This window comes from Medicago sativa, chromosome 2 (genome assembly GCF_051527215.1).
Source record: "Medicago sativa cultivar Bolivia chromosome 2, Bolivia_mono, whole genome shotgun sequence".
NCBI lineage: Eukaryota > Viridiplantae > Streptophyta > Magnoliopsida > Fabales > Fabaceae > Medicago > Medicago sativa.
The window spans coordinates 76,334,120-76,360,740 of record NC_140750.1 but is presented as its reverse complement, the minus strand read 5'-3'; the positions used below and the strand labels follow the sequence as shown (position 1 = coordinate 76,360,740).

At 32.3% G+C, this 26,621-nt stretch overlaps 3 protein-coding genes, 1 non-coding gene and 1 pseudogene across 6 annotated transcripts; 4 read left to right on the top strand and 1 right to left on the bottom strand.

Annotated features, from left to right (window-relative positions):
• Positions 1–8,614: 8,614 nt before the first annotated feature.
• Positions 8,615–10,368, top strand: LOC146950854 (Heavy metal transport/detoxification superfamily protein). Its single transcript, XM_085741580.1, has 4 exons — positions 8,615–8,992; positions 9,099–9,316; positions 9,434–9,521; positions 9,668–10,368. The coding sequence occupies exons 1-4, from the start codon at positions 8,710–8,712 to the stop codon at positions 10,114–10,116; spliced, it is 1,038 nt and encodes a 345-aa protein (XP_085597706.1). The 5' UTR covers positions 8,615–8,709; the 3' UTR covers positions 10,117–10,368.
• A 688-nt stretch (positions 10,369–11,056) lies between these two features.
• Positions 11,057–11,164, top strand: LOC146950853 (small nucleolar RNA R71). Its single transcript, XR_015029540.1, has one exon. It is a non-coding gene; the product is annotated as a small nucleolar RNA R71 (small nucleolar RNA).
• A 1,584-nt stretch (positions 11,165–12,748) lies between these two features.
• Positions 12,749–13,781, top strand: LOC146950852 (uncharacterized; annotated as a pseudogene).
• A 5,585-nt stretch (positions 13,782–19,366) lies between these two features.
• On the top strand, positions 19,367–23,802 carry LOC146950851 (ABC transporter F family member 1-like). Of its 3 annotated transcripts, none has more exons than XM_085746812.1 (7): positions 19,367–19,456; positions 19,553–19,772; positions 20,779–20,886; positions 21,015–21,088; positions 21,197–21,407; positions 21,499–21,733; positions 22,427–23,802. In XM_085746812.1, the coding sequence occupies exons 3-7, from the start codon at positions 20,854–20,856 to the stop codon at positions 23,482–23,484; spliced, it is 1,611 nt and encodes a 536-aa protein (XP_085602938.1). In that variant the 5' UTR covers positions 19,367–19,456; positions 19,553–19,772; positions 20,779–20,853; the 3' UTR covers positions 23,485–23,802. The 3 variants fall into 3 exon arrangements, with proteins under 3 accessions (XP_085602938.1, XP_085602936.1, XP_085602935.1); XM_085746810.1 differs by having other exon boundaries at positions 20,775–20,886; XM_085746809.1 differs by lacking the exon at positions 20,779–20,886.
• A 1,485-nt stretch (positions 23,803–25,287) lies between these two features.
• On the bottom strand, positions 25,288–26,008 carry LOC146950850 (SAUR-like auxin-responsive protein family). The gene has a single exon (XM_085746808.1). The coding sequence runs from the start codon at positions 25,900–25,902 to the stop codon at positions 25,507–25,509; it is 396 nt and encodes a 131-aa protein (XP_085602934.1). The 5' UTR covers positions 25,903–26,008; the 3' UTR covers positions 25,288–25,506.
• Between the last annotated feature and the right edge of the window lie 613 nt (positions 26,009–26,621).

Genomic DNA, 26,621 nt, shown 5'->3' with positions numbered 1-26,621 from the left:
ATAGAAGATTTGCTTTAGTAGTTGGGAATTTAGGATGATGAAGTTGAAGCAGAGAGATAAGACCATTTTTAATGTTTGTCCTAGCGTGTGTCTAGAACACTTTTCATTATCAAACATTCATGAAAGTGTGCGTTTATTACTTAAAAATGAGAAGCTTTAATACCTAACTTATATGAGGTAAAAATCATCGTTAAATAAAAAATACGCTTAGTTTTATAAGACTTGTTACTAAATATTCTGGATCGGCTAGAAAGCCAATCCCATAACAACACGTGGATAAAAACTCTCTGAGCAAAACGTAAACGTCTTGAGTAAGCACGCTAGTTCCGGTGTGCAATGCACTGGAGCACGCCCCCGTACTTCCTGCATCGTACATATGGCTTCCAACGGCTACCTGATGAGACGCCACATTTCACAGAAGTCGTTGGCGCGTCCATCTCCTATATAAGAGTGATTTCGCGTCACCCTAAAAATACGATTCATTTCCTACACACTTTTTCACATTCAACCTCAATTTCTACACTGACTTGAACGTTGGAGTGCTAATGCTTACATTCACACTTCGTTCTGCCGTGAAGATCTCACCGCCACTGTGCGAGAGCATCTCACCGCCACTGTTGCCTTTGTCCGTTCATTACCGGACAGATCACTAAATAATTCTTGTCATTGAAAAAAATTAGTAGAGAGATGTGTTATATTAAGTCATCTCTCTTTCTACGAATCTCACACTGTTTTAATATTAAAATGTTAACGATTAGTTATACTTTTGGTTACCGTATTTTAGAAAACCCACAAAAGGGCAACAAACATAAAAATAAATAAACCAAAAAGTTTTATTTTGTCCTTCAAAGAGTTTGATAAAATAAAGCATCAAAAAGACAATTAAGTCAATTATTAAAATATAATAATAGAGTAATATTGATATATAATATACAATTATTTCTTAGATATATTTAATAACATCTTTTATGTATCGTGTTTGAAGATTTAAGCGTTTATGAAGTATTATCATTAAAAAAATTATGAATAAATTATGTTTATATGTGTGGTCCATAAAGAATGGATTTCTCAGTTGAAAATGCTCTAAAGAAATTATGAATAAATTATGTTTATATGTGTGGTCCATAAAGAATGGATTTCTCAGTTGAAAATGCTCTAAAGAGATTTAATATTCTTTTTTTGGTGGTGGCCGAAGTTCGAACCCCGGACCTTGCATATTTTATGCATTGTCCATACCAACTGAGCTAAGCTCACGAGGACAGAGATTTAATATTCTATATTCAAAACAAACATCGATATCTTTAAAAAAAAACAATGATATATTTTTTTTTGACAAGAAAAACAATGATATATATTTACCCTAACATCTATCATTTTCACAATACAAAAACATACTTATAGTTTTATGACATAGGTTAAAAAGTTAAATATATCTTAAAATTATACATTTTATATCTTAAAAGATTTTAAATATTTATCTTTTCAATATAAATCTTTTTTTTTTTTGTGAAGGATTTTCAATATAAATCTTGTTATTTTATTCATTGTTAAGCTCTTTAACATATACCTTTAGAATACGCCATTCAAAAAATATATATATATACCTTTATAATACAAGTTAACATCACTCATAAGATATCGGTATTTTAATATGCAAATAATACACCCTTTAAAAAAGCATTAAGCATATCGGTATTTATACATTACAACATTAACATTTCATCGACGTTGTAATGTAGCATATAATTTGTCGCAATTTATTACAAGTTATGTTTCTTTTAAAGTGACATATAATAAAATGAAAAAAGATTGATGTACACCCAAAATCATTTGATATCTTAAGAGTGCAAGAGATAAAGGGTGTGTTTGGTAAAAATAAGTTATAAGTTAGCTGATAGCTGAAAAGCTAGCTTATAGCTGATGTCTGATAGCTGATGGCTTATAGCTGAAAAGTTAGCTTATTAAAATTAAAAGTGTTTGGTAAAATTAGATGTTGAAGTGACTGATAAATATAAAATGACATAAAAGGACTTGCTTGTTTAATTTTTAATATAAGTGATATATATAATTTTTATTACTTAACGTATTTCTTTTTAAAGATTTAAATATATTTCAAATTATTTTCATCTCTAAAATGATAAACGTATATATAAATTTAACTGATATTTTTTATTTAACAAAACATTTTTTTATGAATTTTAAAATTGCTTCACTATTTATTGTAAGTTTTATATAAAATTATTTATTATATGAATTATGAACAAGGTCAAAAAAACAAAAAAAAAGTGAACAAGAAAATTTAAAAAGAAACCATAATATATGACATGGGTAACGTGGACAGTTACCACAAGATTGTGGGTATTTTTTTTATTATAATAAAATAAAATAAAAGGTTAAAATTGGAAGAAAATATAAAAAGCTACAAGCTAAAAGCTCAAAAGCTACTTGAAATAGCTCAAAAAACGCTATAAGCTAGTTAGAAAAGCTTTTTACCAAACACGTCTCATTCTATCAAAACAAGCTTATAAGCTAGTTCAACAAGCTATAAGCTAGTTTTTTTGTGTTACCAAACACAGCCAAAGAAACTAAATGTGATATGTTGTTGATGCGGCGGAATGAAAAAGATAAAAACAAATATTGGATGTCAAACAGGTGTATGAAAAATAAAGGTAATGTCATTGTTCTAATAAAAGAGAAATGATATTTGTACAATCATTTTTTGTGACAATTTTTTTCTCATATTCACGTTATATTTATATGGCAAATGTTAATTTTTGTCATCAAGGGCACATGTTAAGGAACTCATTATAGAAATATACGTATTAAAATTTGTGCATTCAATTTCTTAAAAGTTAAACTATCATGTTTTTCAATGCAAAATTGCTCTCTTTAGGTTCCTTAACATGTTCCCTTAGGGCACAAATTAACATGACCCTATTTTTATTTTATTTCTTTGTTGTTTTGATTTTTATGTTAATACCTACTTTTTTTTGTAAATTTATATTGTTCCATAAGTTGTCGTTCAACTGATTGTTCAAATAAAACAACTCCGAATAAAATAGGAAATCAATAGTATCAAAAGCATTGAGAAGAAACCACACCTAATAATTGTGATTAGAGGTTGGATTATGAGAAGATAAGGATTTGGGGATCTCACTTAAACTTTAAGTTTTGTCTTGTAATGGAAAAAGTTTGAAAGTGGTGTGCACCCGGCTGTCCGCCACAAACAAACTGGTCATAAGGCCACGTGATACAAACATGACAAGCACGTGGGATTTGATAACTCAACATATGGAAAAATGACACGTAATATAAAGTACATTGGCATCACTTGATATGAATGAATATATGTCTGTTCTGCCTGTGAGTATTCGGTGGGTGTAAGTAAACAGTGAGGAAAACGACCCTTGCATTCCAAACAAGTACCATAATACAACGTTGCTTTCATATTACATTTTCTTGAAATAGAATAGGGTCAATAATGTAACTCACTACACAACTTTAATTTTTGATTTGAATTGAAGTTTTTTTTTTTTTTTGTTGGCGGGGTTTGAACCTCGACCTTACATATATTATGCATTGTCCATACCAACTGAGCTAAGCTCACAAAGACATTAACAAATGAATTGCAGTTATTTACATTAACAAATTAGAGAACTCATGTTGAATCACATTTTACAATTTTGAGATTTATGTTTATTTGGATAAATAAATACCTATTTTGTTCTTGTTATTAGACGAAGTGATAATACTACTAAGCACATTAACACACACAAGTACATGTTCCAAGTATGAACATGTTTAATCTAACAATATCGATATTATCATTAAGTTAAATTTTACCAACCAATTATCAATTTTGTAGGACATGATCCTCTCCCATGAAAATTTAATTGGAGAGAGTTCAATGACAATCTCAACCGCTCAATGTTTTTTATCACATAACTATCTACACCAAAAACAAATGTATGCTTGTGATTTAACTTATACACTTCTCACTGTAGATGATCTCCACCCCTATTATTAATTTTTGTGAGTTAGTATGTGACACGTTTAATGGCACATCATTTTTGCATCTGATCTCACATCATTGTTAACTTCTTACAACTAATTTGATTATGAAATTTAAGTTATCTCGATGATGAAATTATTGGTTATTGCAATTTTAGAAGGATTAGTTTTTGACAAATTATTTCACGTGATAAATTTCATAGGAAAATTAATCCTTAGTTCGTATAGTGATAACAATGTGACATTAACGGAAAATATCACATATTTAGTTAATGGGTCACATCGCAATCTATAATGATAAAAATTCAAAGAAAAATTACATGGATAGAATAATTAATATTAATGTGATATGATTCAACCATCTCAAAAGAGACATTTTTCTTTTGTTACAAAAAGACAGTATAAGAAAAAACAACGCTTAATGAAAGGCAATTTGCATCCACCGGAGGATAAAAGTCACCGTCAATGGTGGTTCATGAATAACTTCAAGTTTCACATCACTTGTAGGTTGTACCTCCCATTCTTGCTAATAGTCAACAAAAGAATTATCTACTCTAAGGTCGTTAATATATTGACAATCTCAATCGTACTGCAATATACCCTTTGATAGCAATGACATAATTGTAAAATTTGAAAATCTCCTTTAACCTAGTCAAGCCCTCAATGAGGACCATAATAATCTCCTTTAATATATTATGCATTCTAACACATTTGAAGACCATAGAACAAGTGACAACAACATAAAAAAAAAAAAAAAAAAGGATAATTTCAGTGTAAATCATGCAATATATAACGGTGCTTCCAAAATAAAATTCTAGTTATTATACTTTACCAAATATCATGTGAAGTGTTGCTCACAAGAACTCTTTTCCATTATTGAGACATCTACAAGTTAAAAAATACCTCATTTTGGAATTCAAAATGGGTAAACTCAAATGCAAAAGAAGAAACCAAGGGGGTATATTTCAATACAAACTCTATCTCTTTTACAAAGAACGTAACGAACTTAGAAATATACAATAAGCTATTCCAATTCTTTTAGTAGGGCTACAATCTTGTCTTAACTGTGAGATAGTTGTTTTTTAAATAATATAGTCCTAATTCAAAAAAAAAATTAATAATATAGTCCAATCAATAAAAAGAAAATCAATTACCACATATAAAAGAACTAAAATTGGTCACCGAATGTAAAATTTGAACATGAAAAATCATTACAAATAAAAGTTACAAAGCGTGTCACTTTAGTATGGCTAAGTTGATAAAAATGTTGCAGTATGCAGAGTTGGAGTTTAAAACTCAGATTCTCCACTTATTCATCTTAAGAGTTGAATTATAGCTACTGAACTACTTAAAAAAAAAAACATAATGTTGCCCTAGATATACTTGTCCCAAAGAACTTGTATTTTGGTTGGATGCAAAAAGTCCAATCTTTGGTTTTGATCTTAACCATTGATGGATTAATCCTTTTAATATTTTGGGTTTAGCCCTCTAGTTGTTTTTGTGTGTTTTCCCTTCATCCTTTTCTGTAAGTGATATTTTGTTCTCTTAATTCTCTTTGCGCACTTCTTACGCTAGGGAGAACTTTGGTGTTGTTAATATATAATCCATTTTAGCTTGTTAAAAAAAAAACATGAAAACATATGGTTGCTCTTTTGGCCCCCACAAATTTACAAACCTTCTAAAGATAACTTTGAAACAACATTTTTTATGTTTTTAAAGACTTCGGAAGATATATTCCAAATTTTATTTTTAAGGATAAAGAGCAAATAAAGGGGCTAAAAAGCAACAATTTGAAGAAAAAAAATTAATCGTATCGTTTTAGCCCAATTTAATTGGCCTTATCGAAAAATGGGTTGGGCCGAACTAACCCACTAAGCTTTGGCATGATCCGTTTGAAATATCAAAAAACCATTTTTTTTTTGTTAGAAATAAACTATTCTTTTATAAGAAATGTTAACCAGTGCCTCCGGGGCACTAGTTAAGGCCTTTAAATGGTAACTTATCATGAAAATATGTGTAATCAATGCATCGGAAATTGAAATATTTGACTTTTTTTATAAAATAATTTCTTCTTTTGGAATCCTTAAAGAGTGCCCCGGGAGCACTCGTTAACAAGACCCTTCTTTTATTTAGGTTGACCATTTTTTGAAAATAAATTATTAAATTATCCAATTTATTCAGCTCACTAAAAACCCTAACTCAGAATTTTGGTTACTCACTTCCTCTTCTCCTCTCTTAGTCACGCACAATGACTGCTCTATTGAGCACCATGGGGTACAATGTTTGAAGATACAAATGAAGCAAGAACAATACAAATACCACCGAACTCAGTGATACCATCTTTCAAATTCTCTAATCTATAAATATTAAACGTCAATTAAAAATTTAAATCCACGTCTTCGTGACCATAGCTCAGTTGGTATGAACAATGCATAAAAAAATATGCAAGGTCCGGGGTTCGAACCCCGGCCACCACCAAAAAAAAATTAATCCGGGGTTCGAACCCCGGCCACCACAAAAAAAAATTTAAATTCACATTAAATTAAATCCACATTAAAAAAAGTAAAGGTCCGGGGTTCGAACCCCGGCCACCACAAAAAAAATGTAATCCGGGGTTCGAACCCCGACCACCACCAAAAAAACCACCAAAAAAAAATTTAAATCCACATTTAAGGTTGCAGATTGTAACAATAGACAGAATTAAAAGAAATTTTGACTGGCTGTCTATAGAAAACCAGTTGTTGGCATGTACAAGTGAAACATTGATACTTTATTTTTATCCCATCATAAATCATAATAATGTAGGTATATGGGGGTTTGCATTAAAGATGCGTATAGTCAATTTTCACTTGCTATTAAAGCGACATCATGGTTCCGTAAGCTTAACTCAGTTGGTATAGGGACATTGCATATATGCAGAGGTCGGGGTTCGAATCCCGAACACTTCACTTCTCTACATTTAAAATGTGTGAGCTCAAGCCACTAGACTAATTTTTGTAAAATCCACTATGTCGAGCTTGTTTGAAAACAAGCTTTCGTGTTAGAGCAGACTCATCTTTATCTTGTGTTCAAGAGCAGACTCATCTTTATCTTGTGTTCAAGTGTTTCTACATGTATTCAACATATTATATGAAATGCAATAAACAACGTCGCAAAAAAAAAAAAGTACGACTATATTTTGTTTTCAAAGGAGGAACATTTGTTTGATCACAACCATAAATAATTTTATTTGAGCACACTCTAACAATTGGGAAAAGGTAAAAGAAGAAACACTTAAATAATATGTTATTTTAAATGATAAATATTTTTATGTGTGTGCCTAAATGCATTTTATTTGTAGTCCTGCATGTACAATTATTTCTCGTTTTAAAGGTTAAATATGTTTTTGGTTTTTATAAATATTTCAACTTTTCATTTTATTTTATTTTTCATCGACTTTTAGTCTTTCAAAAAAATTTCATCGCCATTATTTATATCAGCTATTAAGTCAACTTATGTGTATCCTTGAAAAAAAATCAACTAATGTGTATCATTTGAATTTTTTTTCCGCATCATATTGAGAATATTATATGAATCTCTCAAAACAAAATAATTTTTTTTTTTTAACAAAACATGACTTAAATATAAAGTATATAAAGTTTTTTTTTTTGACACTTAAAAATTCATATTTAATTTATATTTGGTTAAAATTTTGAATTTTACGGAGAAATTCTTATAATATTATAAATATTCATGCAAAAATTCATTCAAAAATCTAAAAGATACACATGACTTGATTTAAAGCAAGATCCAAGAGTGTGGACGAAATCTTTTGAAGGACTACAAGTTGAAGAATTTTTTTAGTCAACGGTAGACCCTTGATAAGATTATAGTAGGCCGACTTCACAGAATACCGACCTTCTGGATTACTGGCCCAAGACCACCTATCCTCCCTCACAACCCTCGAGAGCCTAGCCGCGACCACGAGAAGATCAACAAGGAGATCCAATTCTCAGATGAAGATGGGTCTCCTCCAGGAAAAATCCCAAACCCAGACTCCCCCCTCCCAGTGACCTAACGCCCCCATTTTCCAGTCCACCTCGAGAGAAAGATGAAACAACAGACTAAACCTAACTCTAAGGATAGACGGCCCACACCACGGGTCGTGACAAAAATGAGTCGAGAGACCATCCCCCACCACCCTCGCCACCCCATCTTAAAACCAATCTCTAGTCGCCTCCTTCTCTCCACCCAAAAGGGAAATATTGGACAACCACGAGGAAACACCACGAAGTCCCGAGGGCCTCCCGCCAAGGTGGAGGGAAGGAAAACAGACCCCATAACGGACGGTAGTGCCACAGATTAATCTGACGGAGGTCCCTAACAAATGTAAGCATATATATAATCTCAGTTCTCAGTTTTATTTTGACATTAGATTATAGATAGATTGTATTCATCCTTTAATTTCTAATTAAATTCATTAGAATTATGTTGTCCTGTATAAAAAGAAATTAAGAGGTTAAGAAGAAGTAGAAAACGTTGAAAGTTGAACGTGGACACGTGGTATATGGTGGGGTCCAGTCATATTCACACAATTCTTAAAGCTCTGTGTTAACCTCTCTACTCTCTGTAACCGTTCCACTCCCTCCACCACCATCATCATCATTTTTGTTTTTGTTTCTTTCATTTCACGCTCGCGCATTTCTACTATCATTCATCATGTCGCAGAAGAAAAAGAACAACGCTCAAAACGACACCAAGCAAAACAATGAAATGCTGATCAAGAAGCACAACAACAACAACGAGAATAAGATTGAAACGCAGAAGAAGCAGAACAACAACAACAACAACAGCAAAAACATAATCAACAACAATAACAACAACAATATGAACGAGAATAAGAATAAGAATGAAACGAAACCAACCAACGTCGTTTTGAAGATCGACATGCATTGTGAAGGTTGTTCTTCCAAAATCGTCAAATTCATCCAAGGTTTCGAAGGTTGCTAGTTTCTCTCTCATTCCAAAATTATTCATCAACATTTCCGATTTTTTAACTGTTTCATTAATTTTTATTTACTTATTTTTTTTTTTTTTATGAACTGAAGCCTTGAACCTTCTTGTTGAAGGCTTCGAGAAACTTGATATTGGTAAGGGAGGAAAGTTAACCGTCACTGGAACCGTCGACGCTGGAAAACTCAGAGATAAACTTTCTATTCAAACAAAGAAGAAAGTCGACCTAATTTCTCCGGTTCCAAAAAAAGACAAGGAAAACAAATTCGAAAATGTGAACAAAAATAAACAGGAAGACAAAAAACCTATAGAGGTAATTTCATTTTCTCTGTTAATTGTTATTATTTACATCTTTTATTAATCTAATTTAATTTTTTTTTGTTGCTAATTTATCTGGTTTAATTTATGGATGAACATGAAATTGGAATAGCCTCCGGTGATGACCGCGGTTTTGAAGTTGGAGCTGCACTGTCAAGGTTGTACCGAAAAGATTCGCAAAACTGTTTTGAAATCTAAAGGTGATTTATGTTATAAATTTATAATATATATTTTTTTTTGAAGGAATAAATTTATAATATATATTTTTGTAATTTATTTTAATTATTATTGAAAATGGTGTTGGTTTTTGTGTGTTGATGTATTTTGGAATGGAATTTGGGTGCAGGTGTTCATGATGTCTCTATAGATAAGGAGAAAGAGATAGTAATTGTGAAGGGAACAATGGATATGAAAGTTTTAGTGGAGAAGTTGAAGAAGAGGTATAAGAGGAAGGTTGAGGTGGTCCCTACTAAGAAGGAAAAGGAGAATGAGAAAGAGAAAGAGAAAGAGAAAGGAGAGAATGATGGTGGTAACAAGAAGAATAATCAGAAAGGTGGTGAAGGTGGTGGAGGAGGAGGAGGAGGAAAGAAAAAGGGTGAGGGAAATGGCGGTGAAAACATTGCAAAAAAGGAGGTTTTGACACAACCTAGTTATGGTTATGGTAATGGTTATGGATATGGTGGTTTTTTTGGATTTGATGAAGGTTATAACTATGGACAAGTTCAAATGATGCATATGCAGGAAGCACCACAAATGTTTAGTGATGAAAATCCTAATGCTTGTTCTGTTATGTGACTTAGGGCACAAGCAAGGTTTTATTTTCTTTTTTCTCTTTTTAGGTTGGATTAGAAACAAGTAGACTTTGTGGTTGGTTAACCAATATTGCTTGTTAGGTTTATAACAAATTTGAGACTCTCATACTATGATCCATGTGATGCATAAAACCATGAAACTTGTAATCACTACTTTGACTAGTTTTCTACTATTGATTTTTTTGTAACATGGTTCCTCTTATGCAAATGCACTATATGAATTGTTTGCTTTTAAGTTTTTGCTACAACTATTCAACTTTGCAATCACTAATTTCCGTATAAAAAAAGGAACTAGTCAGACAGAACTTGTACTCACTAATTTGACTAATGTTAGTTTTGTAACATAAATTCCCCATGTAAAAAATAATTTGGCTCTTTTTTGTAATTACATTTTAATTGCATTGAGGCAACAAGAATTCTGCTTCACTCTCACACGATGAATTTGCTCAGTGATTTGTCCCTACATGTGAGAATAAAAAGCAGAACAATCAAAGATATACAGTGGCACAAAAATTGAAATCATACGAACACCCCTAGCCTCTAGGGTTTACACCAACAACACGTTGTTCCAACCTTTCTATCTTGGATGTTGATTTCTCAAAAATACCATTTTTTTTAGTTTGAGTTGCAACAACACTTTCTAAGAATCTTTCAACCTTAGAACTTTGTGGAAAATCGACGGTTGATTGACTAACAATACTACCATATTCATTCGATGCAAGGTTAGAATTATATATGCCCTCATTTTGGAAGGATAACTTTTCATATTACCATTGATATAAATTTTGTGCCATATCTTTAAGGAAGAAGAATTCATCTTCTATGCTTTTATTCATCAAGGAACCTCTGGCACACGCGTCCACCGTCAGCCTAGTTGTGTGAAGCAGTTCATTGTGGAAGGTATGAATTATCAACCATTTTTAAACCCACGAGGAGGGCATAAACTAATAATTTCATTGAAACTCTTTACCCAAGTTTCATATATCAACTCTCCATCTTTTTGTGAAAAAATGGTTATTCCATTTTTTAATCGAGCAACTCTTGATGGATGGAAATATTTAAAGAGGAAAGATTGTTTTAAACCATCTCAGCTTTTTATGGAATGGAAATCCTCATAATGTAGCCAAGCCCTAGCTTCATCTCTTAGTCAAAAGGGAAAAGTCTAAGTCTCAAGGTATCAATAGAAACTCCATATATTTTCGTGGTATCATAATATTTAAGAAAAATAGATAAATGGAGGTTCGGATTATCCATTCGCAAACCGGAAAATTGTCCTTTTTCTTGTAACATAATGAAAAGTTCAAGGTTTATTGCAAAATTGTTAGCTTCTACATTTGAGTGAACGATACTAGAGTGTGGTTCTATGGCATAGGGAGCAGCACAATTTTTCAAAGCACGATCTTCAGTAATTTTCACAACTTTTATTGTTTTCTTCTTTAATTTGTAGATGGAATAATCTCTATCTCGGGAACTTGCTTAACAATTTCCCAAAGACTACGATTTCTTTTTTTTTTTTTTGACACAAAAGACTACGATTTCTTAACATCCAAACAAGAAAATAATACAAAAACACAAAATTAAAAGAGGGGAAAAAATTAGTTTAATCAAGATAAAAAAAGTTATCAATATCAACAACTAGTACCGACCACGGTGCCAAAAACTTGATGAGCTCTCAAGTGCATGGTTTTATCGTGTAATAAAAAAGTATCGGTCCCAAAGAAACTAAGTGTTTGAGTACCGATTCACTTTTTTTTGAGCTAGATTACCGATTCACTTATCTAAGTTGATTAGTTAAAATATTATATTTTTAGATTTGGGTTGAGGTTTTTGATTTTTAGAAAATATACAATTTAGGGTTAAAAGAGTTTGGTTATTAAGGTGATTTTTGAGGTTGAAGGGAGGGGTTGGAGTGAGGTTGATCGGGGGTGGTGGAAAGGGAGGAGGGACACTAAAGTCGGTTAGTGTGTGATTGTTAGTGGGTGTTGTGAGTTTTCAATGAAGTTTATCTATATTATATATGAAGAAAGTAGACTGTTTCAGACTGATTTTTTTCTCCTTTTAATTGTACACTTAAGCAAATTTGACTATAAAAATGTTATTTTGTTGGTGTCATTCACAAATATAAGAATTTATATTGTATTTGTTATATTGTTGGTATCATTGAAAAAGATTCATTGAAAAAGATAAGTATAGTTTATTACAAATATAAGAATTTATAGATAAGTATAATGTTGGTATCAAAATGCAGATATTGATAAATTTACATTTAGACGTATAATTACTAAAATGGGTTTAAATATATGTGTGAAACTATTTCTCTTTTGTTTTAGATGATAATTTTAATTTAATATAGTTTTATACTATTTAAATTTATTTTAGTTTAATTGCGTTGACGAAATTATTTAGTTTTTTTTTTAAAATAACATCTTTTTCGTTTTAATTTATTGACATTAAATTACGTAATAAATTATTCAAATAAAAATACGAACATTTAATGTAAAAAAACACAAAGTCAATTCGGCAAAATTACGATATAATATTTTTGTACCTTTTTCTTTTTTATAAATAACTAGCTTGTTTTCTAATTACTATAGCATTGTTTCATATTTTCTTCCATGGATACTTCACTTTCTTTCACTCTTTCCCAAGAGGATTTTCTCCTGTTCCACAAATTGGACAGAGACCTCTACAAAATCCTTGTCACCAACCTTTCTCGTGATCCATATAAGTCTGTACAATTGCTTGCTATGTGGCTTTGGTTGGAAAGAGTTGGTTTTCAAAATGTTGTGAAAAAGATTTTATCTTTACCTGTTATTTTGATCAATGAAATTGTTGTTGAATCAATGATGTGTCTCACTTGTATTACCAACAACAATAACACTTCCCAAATCGAAAAATCATATTATGAAGAAAATGATATTCCACTTCTTCAAAGCCTGATGGACAAAGAAATCTCTCTAAAATTCTTTCTTGAGAATCGTGTGGAAGCAATTCGAGGGGTGGTGAAAACAGAACAAGAAGTTTGTATGAGAGCATTAAGTGACATCATGCAACAAGCGATAATGAGAAACATCACGCATAGAATGATGAAGAACAACAATTTTTGGTTTGGTTCAATTGGACCGACGAATCTGCAGTTCGGCTCGGTTAGGTTTGATGATACAATTGTGCAACAACAAAACAACAACAATGGAGGAAGAGGAGGAGAAATCATACCGGCGGAAGATAGGACATTGTTTGTGACATTTTCAAAAGGGTGTCATGTTGAAGAATGGGAAGTTAAGAACTTTTTTACTATGGTTTATGGAGATTGTATTGAGGCTTTGTTTATGCAAAAAACTGCACCAAATGAACAAGCACTTTTCGCTAGAATTGTTTTGCATAAGGTGGATGATATTGATATGATTTTGAGAGGGCATTCTAAAGTCAAATTTTTTATCAATGGGAAACATATATGGGCTCGTAAGTTTGTTCCAAAAAGACATTAGCAAAGTAATGCTTCCTGAAGAGACATCTGATTTTGATTCTGGATTTGGGAGAGAAAATTATATGATGTTTATGTTTCGTGTTGTCCTGTTTAAGGTGGTTTCAGAAGATGTTGTTTTCAGTATTAATGTTCTCAAGAATAAAATTATGTACTCGCATTGATTTGCATGAATAAAACTGTCCGATTAAAAAATATCAATCACCTGCTAATTATTAAGACACTAGCATCAAGACAAACACTAACTTGTATATCTTTTCGCTTTTTTTGTTGTGTTTAATTGTATATGTATTATATCACATTTGTTTTTTTTTCTTTTTTTAAATATAGCACAATAAAAAAATTTAACTAATATTGTTCATATTTACTAAAAAAAATTAACTAATATTGTTCATATTGTAGTTGAATTATTCTTCTTATTTGGTGGTGTTTGGGGTTCGAACCCCGGACCTTACATATATTATGCATTGTCCTTACCAACAGAACTAAACTCACGAGAACTAAAATTAGTTAAATTCTTATTCTTCTTATAGTGGGCTTTAACAAATTTTGTTAATTAAAAATTTAAATAATATTATAATATAAATAAAATTGTAATTACAACAGTTTAAATAAAACGTATAACTGGAACAATCATAAATTCAACCTAAAATAGGCTATCTTATTTATATATTGTTATCCATACCTATATTTTTTTCTATAACATATCCATACCTATATATATATATATATATATATATATATATATATATATATATATATATATATATATATATATATAAAGTCGATACATAATTTTATGGTCGCCTTTTCACTTCCAACTTTTATCCTTCATTAAACTTTTATATTTACTATTTTATCCCTTATACTTTATTATAAATTCCTTTAAAATAGGAACAACACCACCACAACAGTAATTTAAATTATTAAGGCAAAATTACTCATTTTGTTCCTTAACTTAATTTCAGGCAACACTTTCGTCTTTTATCTTTTTATTTTCCTGATTTCATCCTTTATGTTACAATCAGGTAATTGTTTCGTCTTTTATCTTTTTCTTTTCCCGATTTAATTTTTTATGTTAGAAAATGTCAACATTGTTATCCTTTTTATGGGATTTTTCAATGAATTTTGAGTTATTATGTTTGTATGCTGAAGATTTGAGTTTGTTTATGAGTTTAATGAACTTTTCTTATTTTGTTTTGATAAAAAAAAAAAGACAACAATGTTGACATTTTATAACATAGAGGACTAAATCGAGAAAAGAAAAAGATAAAAGACAAAAGTGTTACCTAATTGTAACATAAAGGATGAAATCGGAAAATAAAAAGATAAAGGACGAAAATGTTATCTGAAATTATGTTAAGGGAAAAAAAAGAGTAATTTTGCCAATTATTAATCATAAGGGAACAAATAATCATAAGTTGAAGGTTTTTCTTGAAGAAAGAAGAGAAGGGGGAAGAACATAAGAGAGGGAGCCGAGAGATAAGAGAGAAATCGAAACTTTGAAGAAAGCAGAGAGAGAGAACCAAGAGGGAGGAAGAAATCCAGATTTTTCTATTTCATGAATTATGGGTTTTCTTTTTCTTTTTTTTAATTAATTAATCATACTTTTTAATTTATTTATTTAATCCAATTTAATAAAAAAATGAAAAATAAAATTAATTATACAGTTACACTGTCACATAATAAAAAAAATGTTGAGTCAACGTGCCATATCAGCGCCGCATCAACGAATCTGATGAGTTGGATGGGTCAGGGTCTATTTATGAAGAATCTTGATTTTACAAGGATGGAATCCAATTTTTTTTTTTTACAAGGGGCAAAACCAAAAGTGGCTTATATTATAGGGGGTAAAACGCTATTAACCCTTAAAATAATATACTCAACTAATACATTAGAAAATGATTAATTCATAAATAATATATTATTTTACAAAATATTTAAATATTAAAATTAATAAAATATTTTATAAAATAATAATGAAAATATGTCCACATAGTTGTTGTCATGTCATAAAAATTGGCCACATCATGAGGGGAGGGACCAAAACTAAAATAAAATAAAATAGGGAGACCCGATGACACTCTATCATGCTATGTTATTTTACTCATTTTCATGTCTTTTTAGTGAGTTTTAGAGAATTTTACAATGTTTAGATACTGAAATAGATCAAGACAAATCAGAAGTGAAGTATTATCGATGTGTTATGAATTATGGTCCTTTTGACACATTTTTGGTGCTAACAATCATCATGTCATCGCTAGAAATATCATGCCACGGTCTAGGAGTATTGTGGCACGATCTGAAGAGCGCCAAGAGAGAAAATTCAATTTCACGATAATCATGTCATGCTCTAGGAACATCGTGGCACAATTCTGCAGTTAAGATTCCAGACACGTAGGATTAATGAGAAATCGTGCCACAATTTCTACATAATGTGACACGATTTGCATGTTATAGAACTAGCTCTATAAAGGTCAAAAATTTTGAGCAAAAGGGTTCTTTTTCTTGGAGATTCAGAGGCTATTTCGAGCATAAGATCAACGATTTTCGTGGTGGTTTGTCATCCAACTCATAGTTGGTCCTTATTACATGTAATGTCTTCTTTTAATTTAATTATTTGTGCTTTATCGATAAGTAGTTAATTTACTTGTGACTATGTCTGAGATGAATTTATTCTAGTTGTTTGAACCATGCAATTGTGAAACACTATATTCGATGCAATTACAATTATAGTCTTTATTCAGTATAATTTGCTCTTAATGCTTTTTATACCCGATCACATATGAAATGAAATCAAATATCAATTGACTATTAACACTAATTGTTGAAACGATCCAATTATACTATTCAATCAAACTGTTCACTTTAGAGATACCAAACTATTAGATTATGATAAGAAATTAACGTTTAGTAAAGCCTTCAAAGATTACGGACTCACCTAAGAGATTAGGGGGTTGTAATCTTATAAGAGGGTTTTGAATCAAGAGATTGATCAGATCTATTTTGTTAATTATCATGAGACGAAAAGAATAATTGTAGAGAATATGTGCAATTTACTAAATAATGAAGAATAAAAGATTCGAAAGACCTGATCATTTCTCTCTCTCAAAATCTTGACTAGTTTATTTACATTTTGGAATTAATTTTATGATTATGAAACCGACTTTTTGCCCTATTCAATCCCCCACCCTTTATACATCCGACATGATAATGAAATTTCTGAATGAAGACGAATTTTTAATTTTATTACTCTGACCACGACAAAAAAATCTGTTTTTTAAAATTGGGGGATCATAACTTCATTTTTTTTAAATAGGGGGCCAAAAATGCGTTTAATCAAATAATGAATAAATAGGTGGACAATAGGTCTCCATGTTGTTTTCCTCTCTCGAGGGTGATAAAGCCAATCATTTCATTATTTACAATCATTAAGTACAGACTCAACATACTTCATAATCTATTGTACCTATTGATGAGAGAACCCCATTTTCAACATAGTCTCCTTTAGATAGAGCCAATCAATCTGGTCGCTAGCTTTGCTAATAACTAGCTTAAGAGCCACACTAAACTCACAGCTAGAGCTGTCAAAACGGGCCGGGCCTTACGGGCCGGCCCGAAAGCCCGAATTAAATGCAGGGCCTGGGCCGAAAATTTGGAGCCCGAATCGATTCAGGGCTTTTTGGCCCGGCCCGAAAAAGCCCGGAGCCCGGTAGGGCTAGCCCGGTCGGGCCGCGGGCGGCCCGCAACCCCGCCAAAAAATAATTTTTTTTTTTGTCTTTGTGTGTATATGAAATTCAGTTCTTAGTTCTCACACAGGCGCCAGACAATACCATCTTCGCAAGCTCACTCACGTCTCATAATTAATATAAAATAATATCCAGTCAATTAAGAACCCTTTTTTATCGTATTAATGTTAGTTTTTTTTTTTTTGGTGACATTAGATGTGCAAAAGTGCAACACTTATAAACTTCAACTGTTCAACATCACACCCATGTTAATTACATCCAAGTGATTGCCTCGATATTTCATTTTCAACTTATTTTAATAAAATTATTTTTTGATTTTTGAAAGGAAAAAAAAAAATACGGGCCAGGGCCGGCCCGTTAGCCCGGGAGCCCGTGCAGGGCCGGGCTCGGGCCCCAATTTTCCAGCCCATATTCGAACCGGGCTTTTTAGCCCGGCCCTAAAAAGCCCGTTGCCCGATCGGGCCGGGCCTAAACGGGCCGGGCCGCCCGTTTTGACAGCTCTACTCACAGCCTTGCGTCTTGACTTTCATATGATGGACAATCTCGATGACCACCATAACATTAGCTAAAATATAACGTCCTCACACAAGACCACCATAACATTAGCTAAAATATAACATCCTCACACAAAAGTAGATTGGCTATCAGAGATGTATTTATGGAGCACATTCTTTAACCTATTAGACACAACTTTCAAAAGAAACTCATACAACACATTGCAAAGAGCTATAGGTCTCTAATCCTTCATCGTCTTTTGCTCTTGTCCCTTAGGAATAAGGACTATATTCGTCGAATTAAGCGATGGAAGGAATTGGCCATTATTGAGCCACAAAAAACATTTTTGAAAGATGTCTAGAATATACACATTCCAGAATTGATGATAAAAACTTGGATTGAAACTATCAGGTTCTAGAGATTTATGTGGTTGTATTGAAAATATTGCCTCTTTGAATTCTTTAATTTGAAAAGATATGAGAAGCTGCATATTATCTGATTCATCAATGACCATATTGATTACACTAACCATCGGTTCACGGACACTAGCCTGTTCTTAGAACAATTCCTCAAAACTACTCTTTAGCTATATTGCACATACTTGGGTCATTAGTTACCTGCACACCACCAAAGTCTTCCAAATAAGAGATATAGTTCACCTTCTTCCTTGACTTGACTGAAGCATGATTTTTTTTTTTTTTTTTTTATATTAAGAGATATAGAAATACCAATGGGTTTTTGCGTGTTGCCTTCAATATAGACCGTCTTGCACCAATAGATGTGTGATGCATTTTTTAAGAGAATCAAACTAAGAAGAATCGTGCATCCGCCTTGGTCATGACGTCAAACCAAATTACTACGACACTCTTCAATCTCGGTTTTCAGTTTGCTTTAGTGAGTCTTTCTCCAATAGACCAAGTTATTTGCACAAACCTCCAACATTTTTGTCTGTGTTGCCTTACCAACTTCCACGAACCACATCATTCAACCTAGATTCAACACACCATGCATTTTCAAGTTTGAACTTGAGACGTCATCTACTAGGTCTCACAGCAATACATAGTCACTAAAGAATAAGTATCTGTTTGGTTATACGTTTGCAAGCTCCAAACGTGCGTTTTTCAATCCCAAACATGACATGAACCATTTCATAGATGTTTGGATAACTTGCAAAATCAACTCTCTCTAAACCGCAGATCTAATCTTAAACGCGATTTGCTTCAAAGCTACAAATTGAATCGATTTAAGGATTTTAATGATTTGTGACAGGTTTACTTACCATATTGCCCATATCTCATTCTCCAATTTCCTACACACAAGATACTTTTTTTTTCCTTTGACTACGATGTTCCTTGTTCTTGTTGTTACTTGTACATTTTGTCTACAACATTCCATTCTTAATTTTCTTCCCACAATTTCAACTAAACATAAAAAGTAACTGAACTTGGTGGTGACACGTGTAAGCTGACACCTCTATATACCAAACCAAACCTCACCACCTCAACAAAAACGAAGAAATCGAAAAATAAAAAAAACCTAACTCCTCATCACCACTGCACAAGATCTATACCTTCTTCTCACGTTCCAAATTCCAGGTTCGCATGTTCTATAGCTTTTTTTGCGCTTAATTTAAACGCGCGTTTAGAAATTCCTACATGATCATTAAGTTGAAATTATTTGTTTCCATGCAGACGATTGAAGATGGTTTCTGAAGCCAGCAAGAAAAAAGCTGCTCAGAAGAAGGCTGCCGCCGCTGCAAAGAGAGGAGGGAAGGTCGCCGCCACCGCTTCATCGAAAAAGGCGTCGGAGAAGGCGGTGGATAGTGTTGCTAACGGAATTGGGGATATTCAGATATCTGATCGGACATGCACGGGAGTACTTTGTTCCCATCCTCTCTCTAGGGATATTCAGGTTAGTAATTCATCATCGTGTTATTGATTAGTTTAATTTTGGTTGATTTAGATTTAATTAATTGTTATTCGGTGTTTTTGTTTTGTTGATTTGTTCTTTATGTTATGTATGGATGATTAGTTCTTTTGTAGGGTTAAATGAAAGTGATTAATTAGTATAACTTTTGATATTGAACAGTAAAACAATGAACAGAGTTGATCTGGAAGAAAGAAAGATAGAAACTGATTTCCGAAGAGTGAAATCATTTTGGCCCTGATTGGATAAATGTAACGCCCCGTTTTTCAGCACCAAAAATTGTGTTAGTTTTTTTTTTTTTAAACGAAAGAATAAATAAAACCTTTATAAACTCAAGTCATAGACTTTTATTAACAAAATTACGGGTCTTACAATAAACATCTTAATTTCCAGATTATAGCATAAGCACTTATAAAAAGCTGTTTTTATATCACGATAAAGAAAGTCAAATTGTTTTCTTTTTGCCATTCCAAAAAAAGAAAAAAAGCTTCTCTTTTAAGGTATTGACTGTTTTCATAATCTATTCTGGAGAGCTTATGAATATGTCATAAGCTGTTTTCATAAGTTCTTACCGAACGGGTTTATAAGTGCTTATTTAGTAGATAAACTCAAGTAAGTGAATCCATCAGACCCTTGGTGGTAATTTTTCAAACCTAATTCTGATTATTATGACTGAAATTAGACCATGAAAAATAATTTGAAGTGTTTAGATCAAAATCAATTTTTGTATTAGGTTCAACTAATGAGTTTAGTTTGAGTATTTTTCCTTGTGTCCTTCAAATTTCAACATAATTCTTGTCTTGGTTTTTCAATTGAAAATGATCTGGCTTACTTTTGTATTGAACATATATTGCATTGTATCTCTGGAAAAAAAGAGAGAACTGGATATTATACCCAGATTCTCAATTAATTATTAATCCCATATTTTCGGACACTGGCATAGACATTCTCACTTTAGATAGTAGTCTTACTTCTAAATTATTGTAGCTAGCGTGGGTGCGTGCATGTATTTGAACACCTAGTCAAGCAGTTGGGCTGGTAGCAATGGCTTTCTACCATGTAGCCCATGTCAAAATCTCTGTTTATGAATCCTTCAGAGGTAGGTAATATTTCAATATTGAACAATAAAAAGGATATTTCTACCATATAAATACATTTAATTGTCAATGCATTTAAAATGATCAATGTTGTATTCTATTGACATTTTGGTTTATGCTGCGATGACAGATAGAATCTTTATCAGTTACTTTCCATGGACATGATCTAATAGTTGATTCTGAGTTGGAGCTAAATTATGGAAGGTTTGTCAATTGTCATCCATATTTATATCTTCTGACTTATGAATATGATGTTATCATTTCTTACTATAATATTTGTTTGTGATTGTGTTTTCTTTAACTTATTTTCAGACGTTATGGTTTGCTTGGATTGAACGGCTGTGGAAAATCTACGCTACTTACAGCAATAGGTTGCCGTGAGCTTCCTATTCCAGACCACATGGATATTTATCACCTTAGCCGGGAAATTGAAGCCTCTGACATGTCTGCGTTGGAGGCTGTCATTAGTTGTGACGAGGAAAGGTTGAAATTGGAGAAAGAAGCTGAAATTCTGGGAGCACAGGTATGTTTTAAGTACTTTGACATCTTAACTTTTACGCCCAAGTTGTTTTGCTTTTACGGATTAGTCCACACTTTATTTATTTATGTTCCAGGAGGATGGTGGTGGTGAAGCACTTGAACGAGTTTTTGAACGGCTGGAAGCTATGGATGCATCAACTGCCGAAAAGCGTGCTGCTGAAATTTTATTTGGTCTTGGTTTCAACAAGCAGATGCAGGCAAAGAAGACACGTGATTTTTCTGGTGGATGGAGAATGAGGATTGCTTTAGCACGAGCCCTGTTTATGAACCCAACCATTCTTCTACTTGATGAACCTACAAATCACCTTGGTATCCCTCTTCCCCGAAAAGAGTAACTCTTTCATTTGTGACTAAATGATCATTTTTACCTTGTCATGTTTTATGCATTGATTTGCATGCGATGATTCTCTTTGCGAGCAGACTCGTGTTTTTTAATTGAAGGTCACATGGGTTCTTTATATGTTGTTTCAATTATGCCTATCAAGTATAAGACATGGATAGTATTGAACCCTTCTAGTTCTAGTTTGTTCGTTGGGCAGGCCTCTATGTTGCTTTGAGTAAAGTTTTCTTGGTGTATGCTTTGATAAAACATTTGGCAGGATTTCATCAAGTTCTGAGAATATATCTTTTGATGCTTTGTATCATCATGGGCTGTGCTGTATTGTGCTTTGGATGCTGCTTCCATTCACTTGCATCTTCTATTTCTTTGATCGTTATTTGTATTGTGTCTCTGCTTTCTACATTAACATCTAATTTTATGGAGGTCACATTTTTCTCAAGACTTCGTACTCTGATATAGTCTTGGGTAGTTATCGGTGTCACCTTTTAGTTATGATGATGCTTTCAGACTAAATTCAATGTATTGGCTTTCTCTGTTTCCCTTCATATCTTGCAATGTTTTTTGCTATTTATTTTCATAGCATCTGTCCTTATAGTCTAATCTTTGGTCGTATATCATAGCTGGGTTCATATATATATTTTTTTTATAATAAATATTTGTAGATTTGGAAGCATGTGTGTGGCTGGAGGAGAATTTGAAGAAATTTGACCGTATTTTGGTTGTGATTTCACACTCCCAAGATTTCCTTAATGGTGTCTGCACAAATATCATCCACATGCAAAACAAAAAGCTGAAGTTCTATACTGGTAATTATGATCAATATGTTCAGACACGTGCTGAACTGGAAGAGAACCAGATGAAGCAGTACAGGTGGGAGCAGGAGCAGATTGCCTCAATGAAGGAATACATTGCACGATTTGGCCATGGATCAGCAAAACTAGCTCGCCAAGCTCAGAGTAAAGAGAAGACTCTTGCAAAAATGGAGCGCGGTGGACTTACAGAGAAGGTGGTAAGAGACAAAATTTTAGTTTTCCGCTTTGTTGATGTGGGGAAACTTCCCCCACCTGTTCTCCAGTTTGTGGAGGTGACATTTGGCTACACTCCTGATAATCTCATCTACAAGAACATTGACTTCGGGGTCGATTTAGACTCCAGGATTGCTCTGGTTGGACCCAATGGAGCTGGGAAGAGCACGTTCCTGAAGCTTATGACAGGTGATTTGGTTCCTTTAGATGGCATGGTTCGTCGCCATAATCACCTTCGCATTGCACAATTTCACCAGCACTTGACTGAAAAACTAGACTTGGAACTGTCTGCTCTCCAGTTTATGATAAAAGAGTACCCTGGAAATGAGGAAGAAAGGATGAGAGCAGCTATTGGGAAGTTTGGATTGTCGGGTAAAGCACAGGTGATGCCTATGAGAAATTTATCGGATGGACAAAGGAGTCGCGTGATCTTTGCATGGTTAGCCTATAGACAGCCTCACTTGCTGCTATTAGATGAACCAACTAATCATTTAGATATCGAGACAATTGACTCGTTAGCCGAGGCATTGAATGAATGGGATGGTGGCATGGTTCTGGTTAGTCATGATTTTAGGCTCATAAATCAGGTGGCCCATGAGATATGGGTGTGTGCTGATCAAACAGTGACCAGATGGGAAGGTGATATTATGGATTTCAAGCTGCACCTAAAGGAAAAGGCGGGTTTATCTGACTGAAAAGGCAGCGTCTGTGATGCGCGGTGCTATCCCAAAATGTCACGATTATGACCTTGTATTACAATGTAGGTTGGTGTTGCTAGCTGCTTGAGGTGGATTTCTCTCATGGTGAATATAATCAAATGAAATGGAGAATCAGACATAGAAATCACCGGCTTAATTATTTTTTGAGCTGAGAAGTCCGTCACCTCTGTAATATTTGTTTTTAATTATTTATGATGCTTATCAATTTGGTTGCTTGGATGATGACCAACATGATACATTGATAATGGAATGTAGTTGTACACGACTTGTTCTATAAAATCATATATTGTAGTACTTGTTTCCTCTGGCTCCTTTACTCTTTATGGGAATGATATAGATTTGTTTACATGATCGAAGGAAACTGGTGGTATTTTCTTATTTGGTCAATATGCTAGGATAAAAGATGCAGTACTTAGACCAAAATACTAGCTCATTATGGGATTCAAATTCGTTAACAATTATCGTGAGAGCAAGGGAATTTTTTTTTGAATTTAACTTTTTAGGAAGTGATAGAGATTTGAAATGTTTTGAAGCTTCAAATTTTATTATATCTCTGCTAATAAACAACAAAAATGTTTTATGGACATCAAATCTTCCTACAAATGTGATATCCAACTATCACATGCAAAAATTGATGCCCGAATATTATTACCGAATAAACAATTGCCAAGTTCAGTTCTCAAAAAGCATTGGAGTCACAACTCACAACACAACTCCCGTATATTAAGCAAGGGTGTCCCTAATTATTAAATATCACTTTTCAATCATTTGGATGGGAAGAAAGGGCCAAAAAGTGCAATTCCTTAAGAAGATTTTTTTATCCAAATAAAGCAAAAAATACTCAAACAGCGGATCAGTTTGAAGTTGGTCTGAATTTCAGTTTTAGTTTATGATTAAGGTCAATCTAACCAATGTCTGATCAAGAAATTTTCAAAAATATATACAAAAGTTATTGTAAAAAAAATTACACTAAAAATTATAAAATTATATTTTTAAGACTACTACTTGTTTTGCATTTTATGAAGAAAAAAAATTGTATAGTATTTTTTTTTTGGTAAATTCATCTATCGATTTTTAATCGATTTTTTTTTTAGACGTCAGTTAAATTCATTTACAAATGAAATTAAACGATGGAAATGAAAGAGGGTCGATTAAAGGAACAAAGAAAAATATATTGCAAATTATTTTTATTTATCAATCTTTAACATTTATAATATTCCAATGTTTGCCTTAAGAAACTAAAAATTAATATCTAAAATACTATAAACACTTTCGTTATTGTTTTTTTTAGGGTTCATTATTGTTTTAATAAACATAATTGTGATTTTATTATAAACAAATAAACATAGTTGCGAATAGATTTTTTTTTTTTTGAATAAAGTTGCGAATAGAATTTGATTTGCACATCTACCAACAAAAAAAAGAATTTGTTTTGCACATTCCAAATTAAAATTAAAACTTAAGCCTAAAATTATAAATCGAACTTATTTTAAATTAGTAGGCATGGCTGTAGTTAGACGATGATGATGATAAATCACAAATTTGCGTTCTAAAATTTTGCCTAAACAATATTTAATTTAAACCTTTATTCAAAAAAAAAAAATTTAATTTAAACCTACTAAACATATTTTAGTCGTGAGTGGAGTTTAATTAATTTGTACATCCAAAACTAAATTTAGTTTGTGGGGAATTATACCTCCAACATATATACAATCAATTTGGGTGAATCTAGGGATGTCTCCGGTCTAATATTAGACTAATTCTTTGAAGTATTTGAGATTCATTTAAAGGATTGATCATTTTCATAAGTTCTTTGTATTCAAACTTTTTTCAAAAGATGAGATCTTGTATGCACTCTTCATCATTAATTAGATCTACTTTCATATGGATTAATGAACTAAATAACTTAATTTCATTTCAATATAAATTACTAACATATTTCCTATAGCATATATGCATGTCATTAATTATTTATCTATAATTTGAAAAACCATGAAGTTATTGGAGGAATTGCATGTTGTAGCAGTTAATTTCAGCACCTCCCTCTTGTTTTTGCCATTGCTGTTGCAACATCTTGTGAAGTTCACTAGGTTTGCAAGGAATGGTTAAGGCACCTTGATGATCAAAACCATACTCTTCTTCTGTTTTCTCCAATAGCCTTACAAATGTTGGATTAGTTAAACAACTTAATGGTAACACAAATCTCTTTGCTTCTTCTTCCTTCCTACCCTTAGCAATCACAGCAAAATGTCCTTCCTTTACATCCTCTGGCACATAGGTTGATGTTGATTTGTTTCTCCCTATTACAATTTTCTTTTGTAGCTTCTCAATGAGCTTCACAATGCCACCTCCACCATTCTTTTTGTTGATGCTTCTCACACTGAACATGGCCATGACACTTGAAAAATGTAACTCTTAAGAATATTGTCTAGAACTTTGTTTATTTGAGAGCTAGAATTTTTTTTTTTTTTTGAGGAATGAGCTAGAATTGTTGAGTGTTTGAGCTCTTCACCATCTACTTATAGACACACTTGTAGTGTACAACTTGTAATGTTGTGCTCATAAGATTATTTTGTGGGTTCCATTAAAACACATCATCTTAAAATAATTAATTCATTTTTTACCCTAATGGTGTAACCTTAAAAAACTAATAGTGGGTCCTACTTTATCAAATATTTTAATATTGTATTTGCTTTTAATGGCACTCATTCATCTTTTCGTCTATTTTCCGTACAAAAAGCTTTGATAAATGTGTAGGATAGATTATTTTAGAAGGACACGGTGTTTACATGTTGAGTGCTGACACACTCCAATAATTTTTTGTTTTGCAAAATACCCTTCTTTTCAAATTACAGCTGCGAACAATGAGAAAATACCTTCCATTAGAAGTGCTCTAAAGTCGTCACAAAGGTAGGACCACAAAGACAAAATATGTCTCCAAAAGCATAGTAATTTTACTCAATAAAAATACTATATTCTACCATTTTTAAAATTAGGATTAATAAAATTTTATCTAAAATTATTATTGTCTTAATAAATATTAAATTGATTAATTTTATTATTCATCGAAGAAAATATTAAACAAAATTGATTTCAGGGTTTTAAGCACTTGG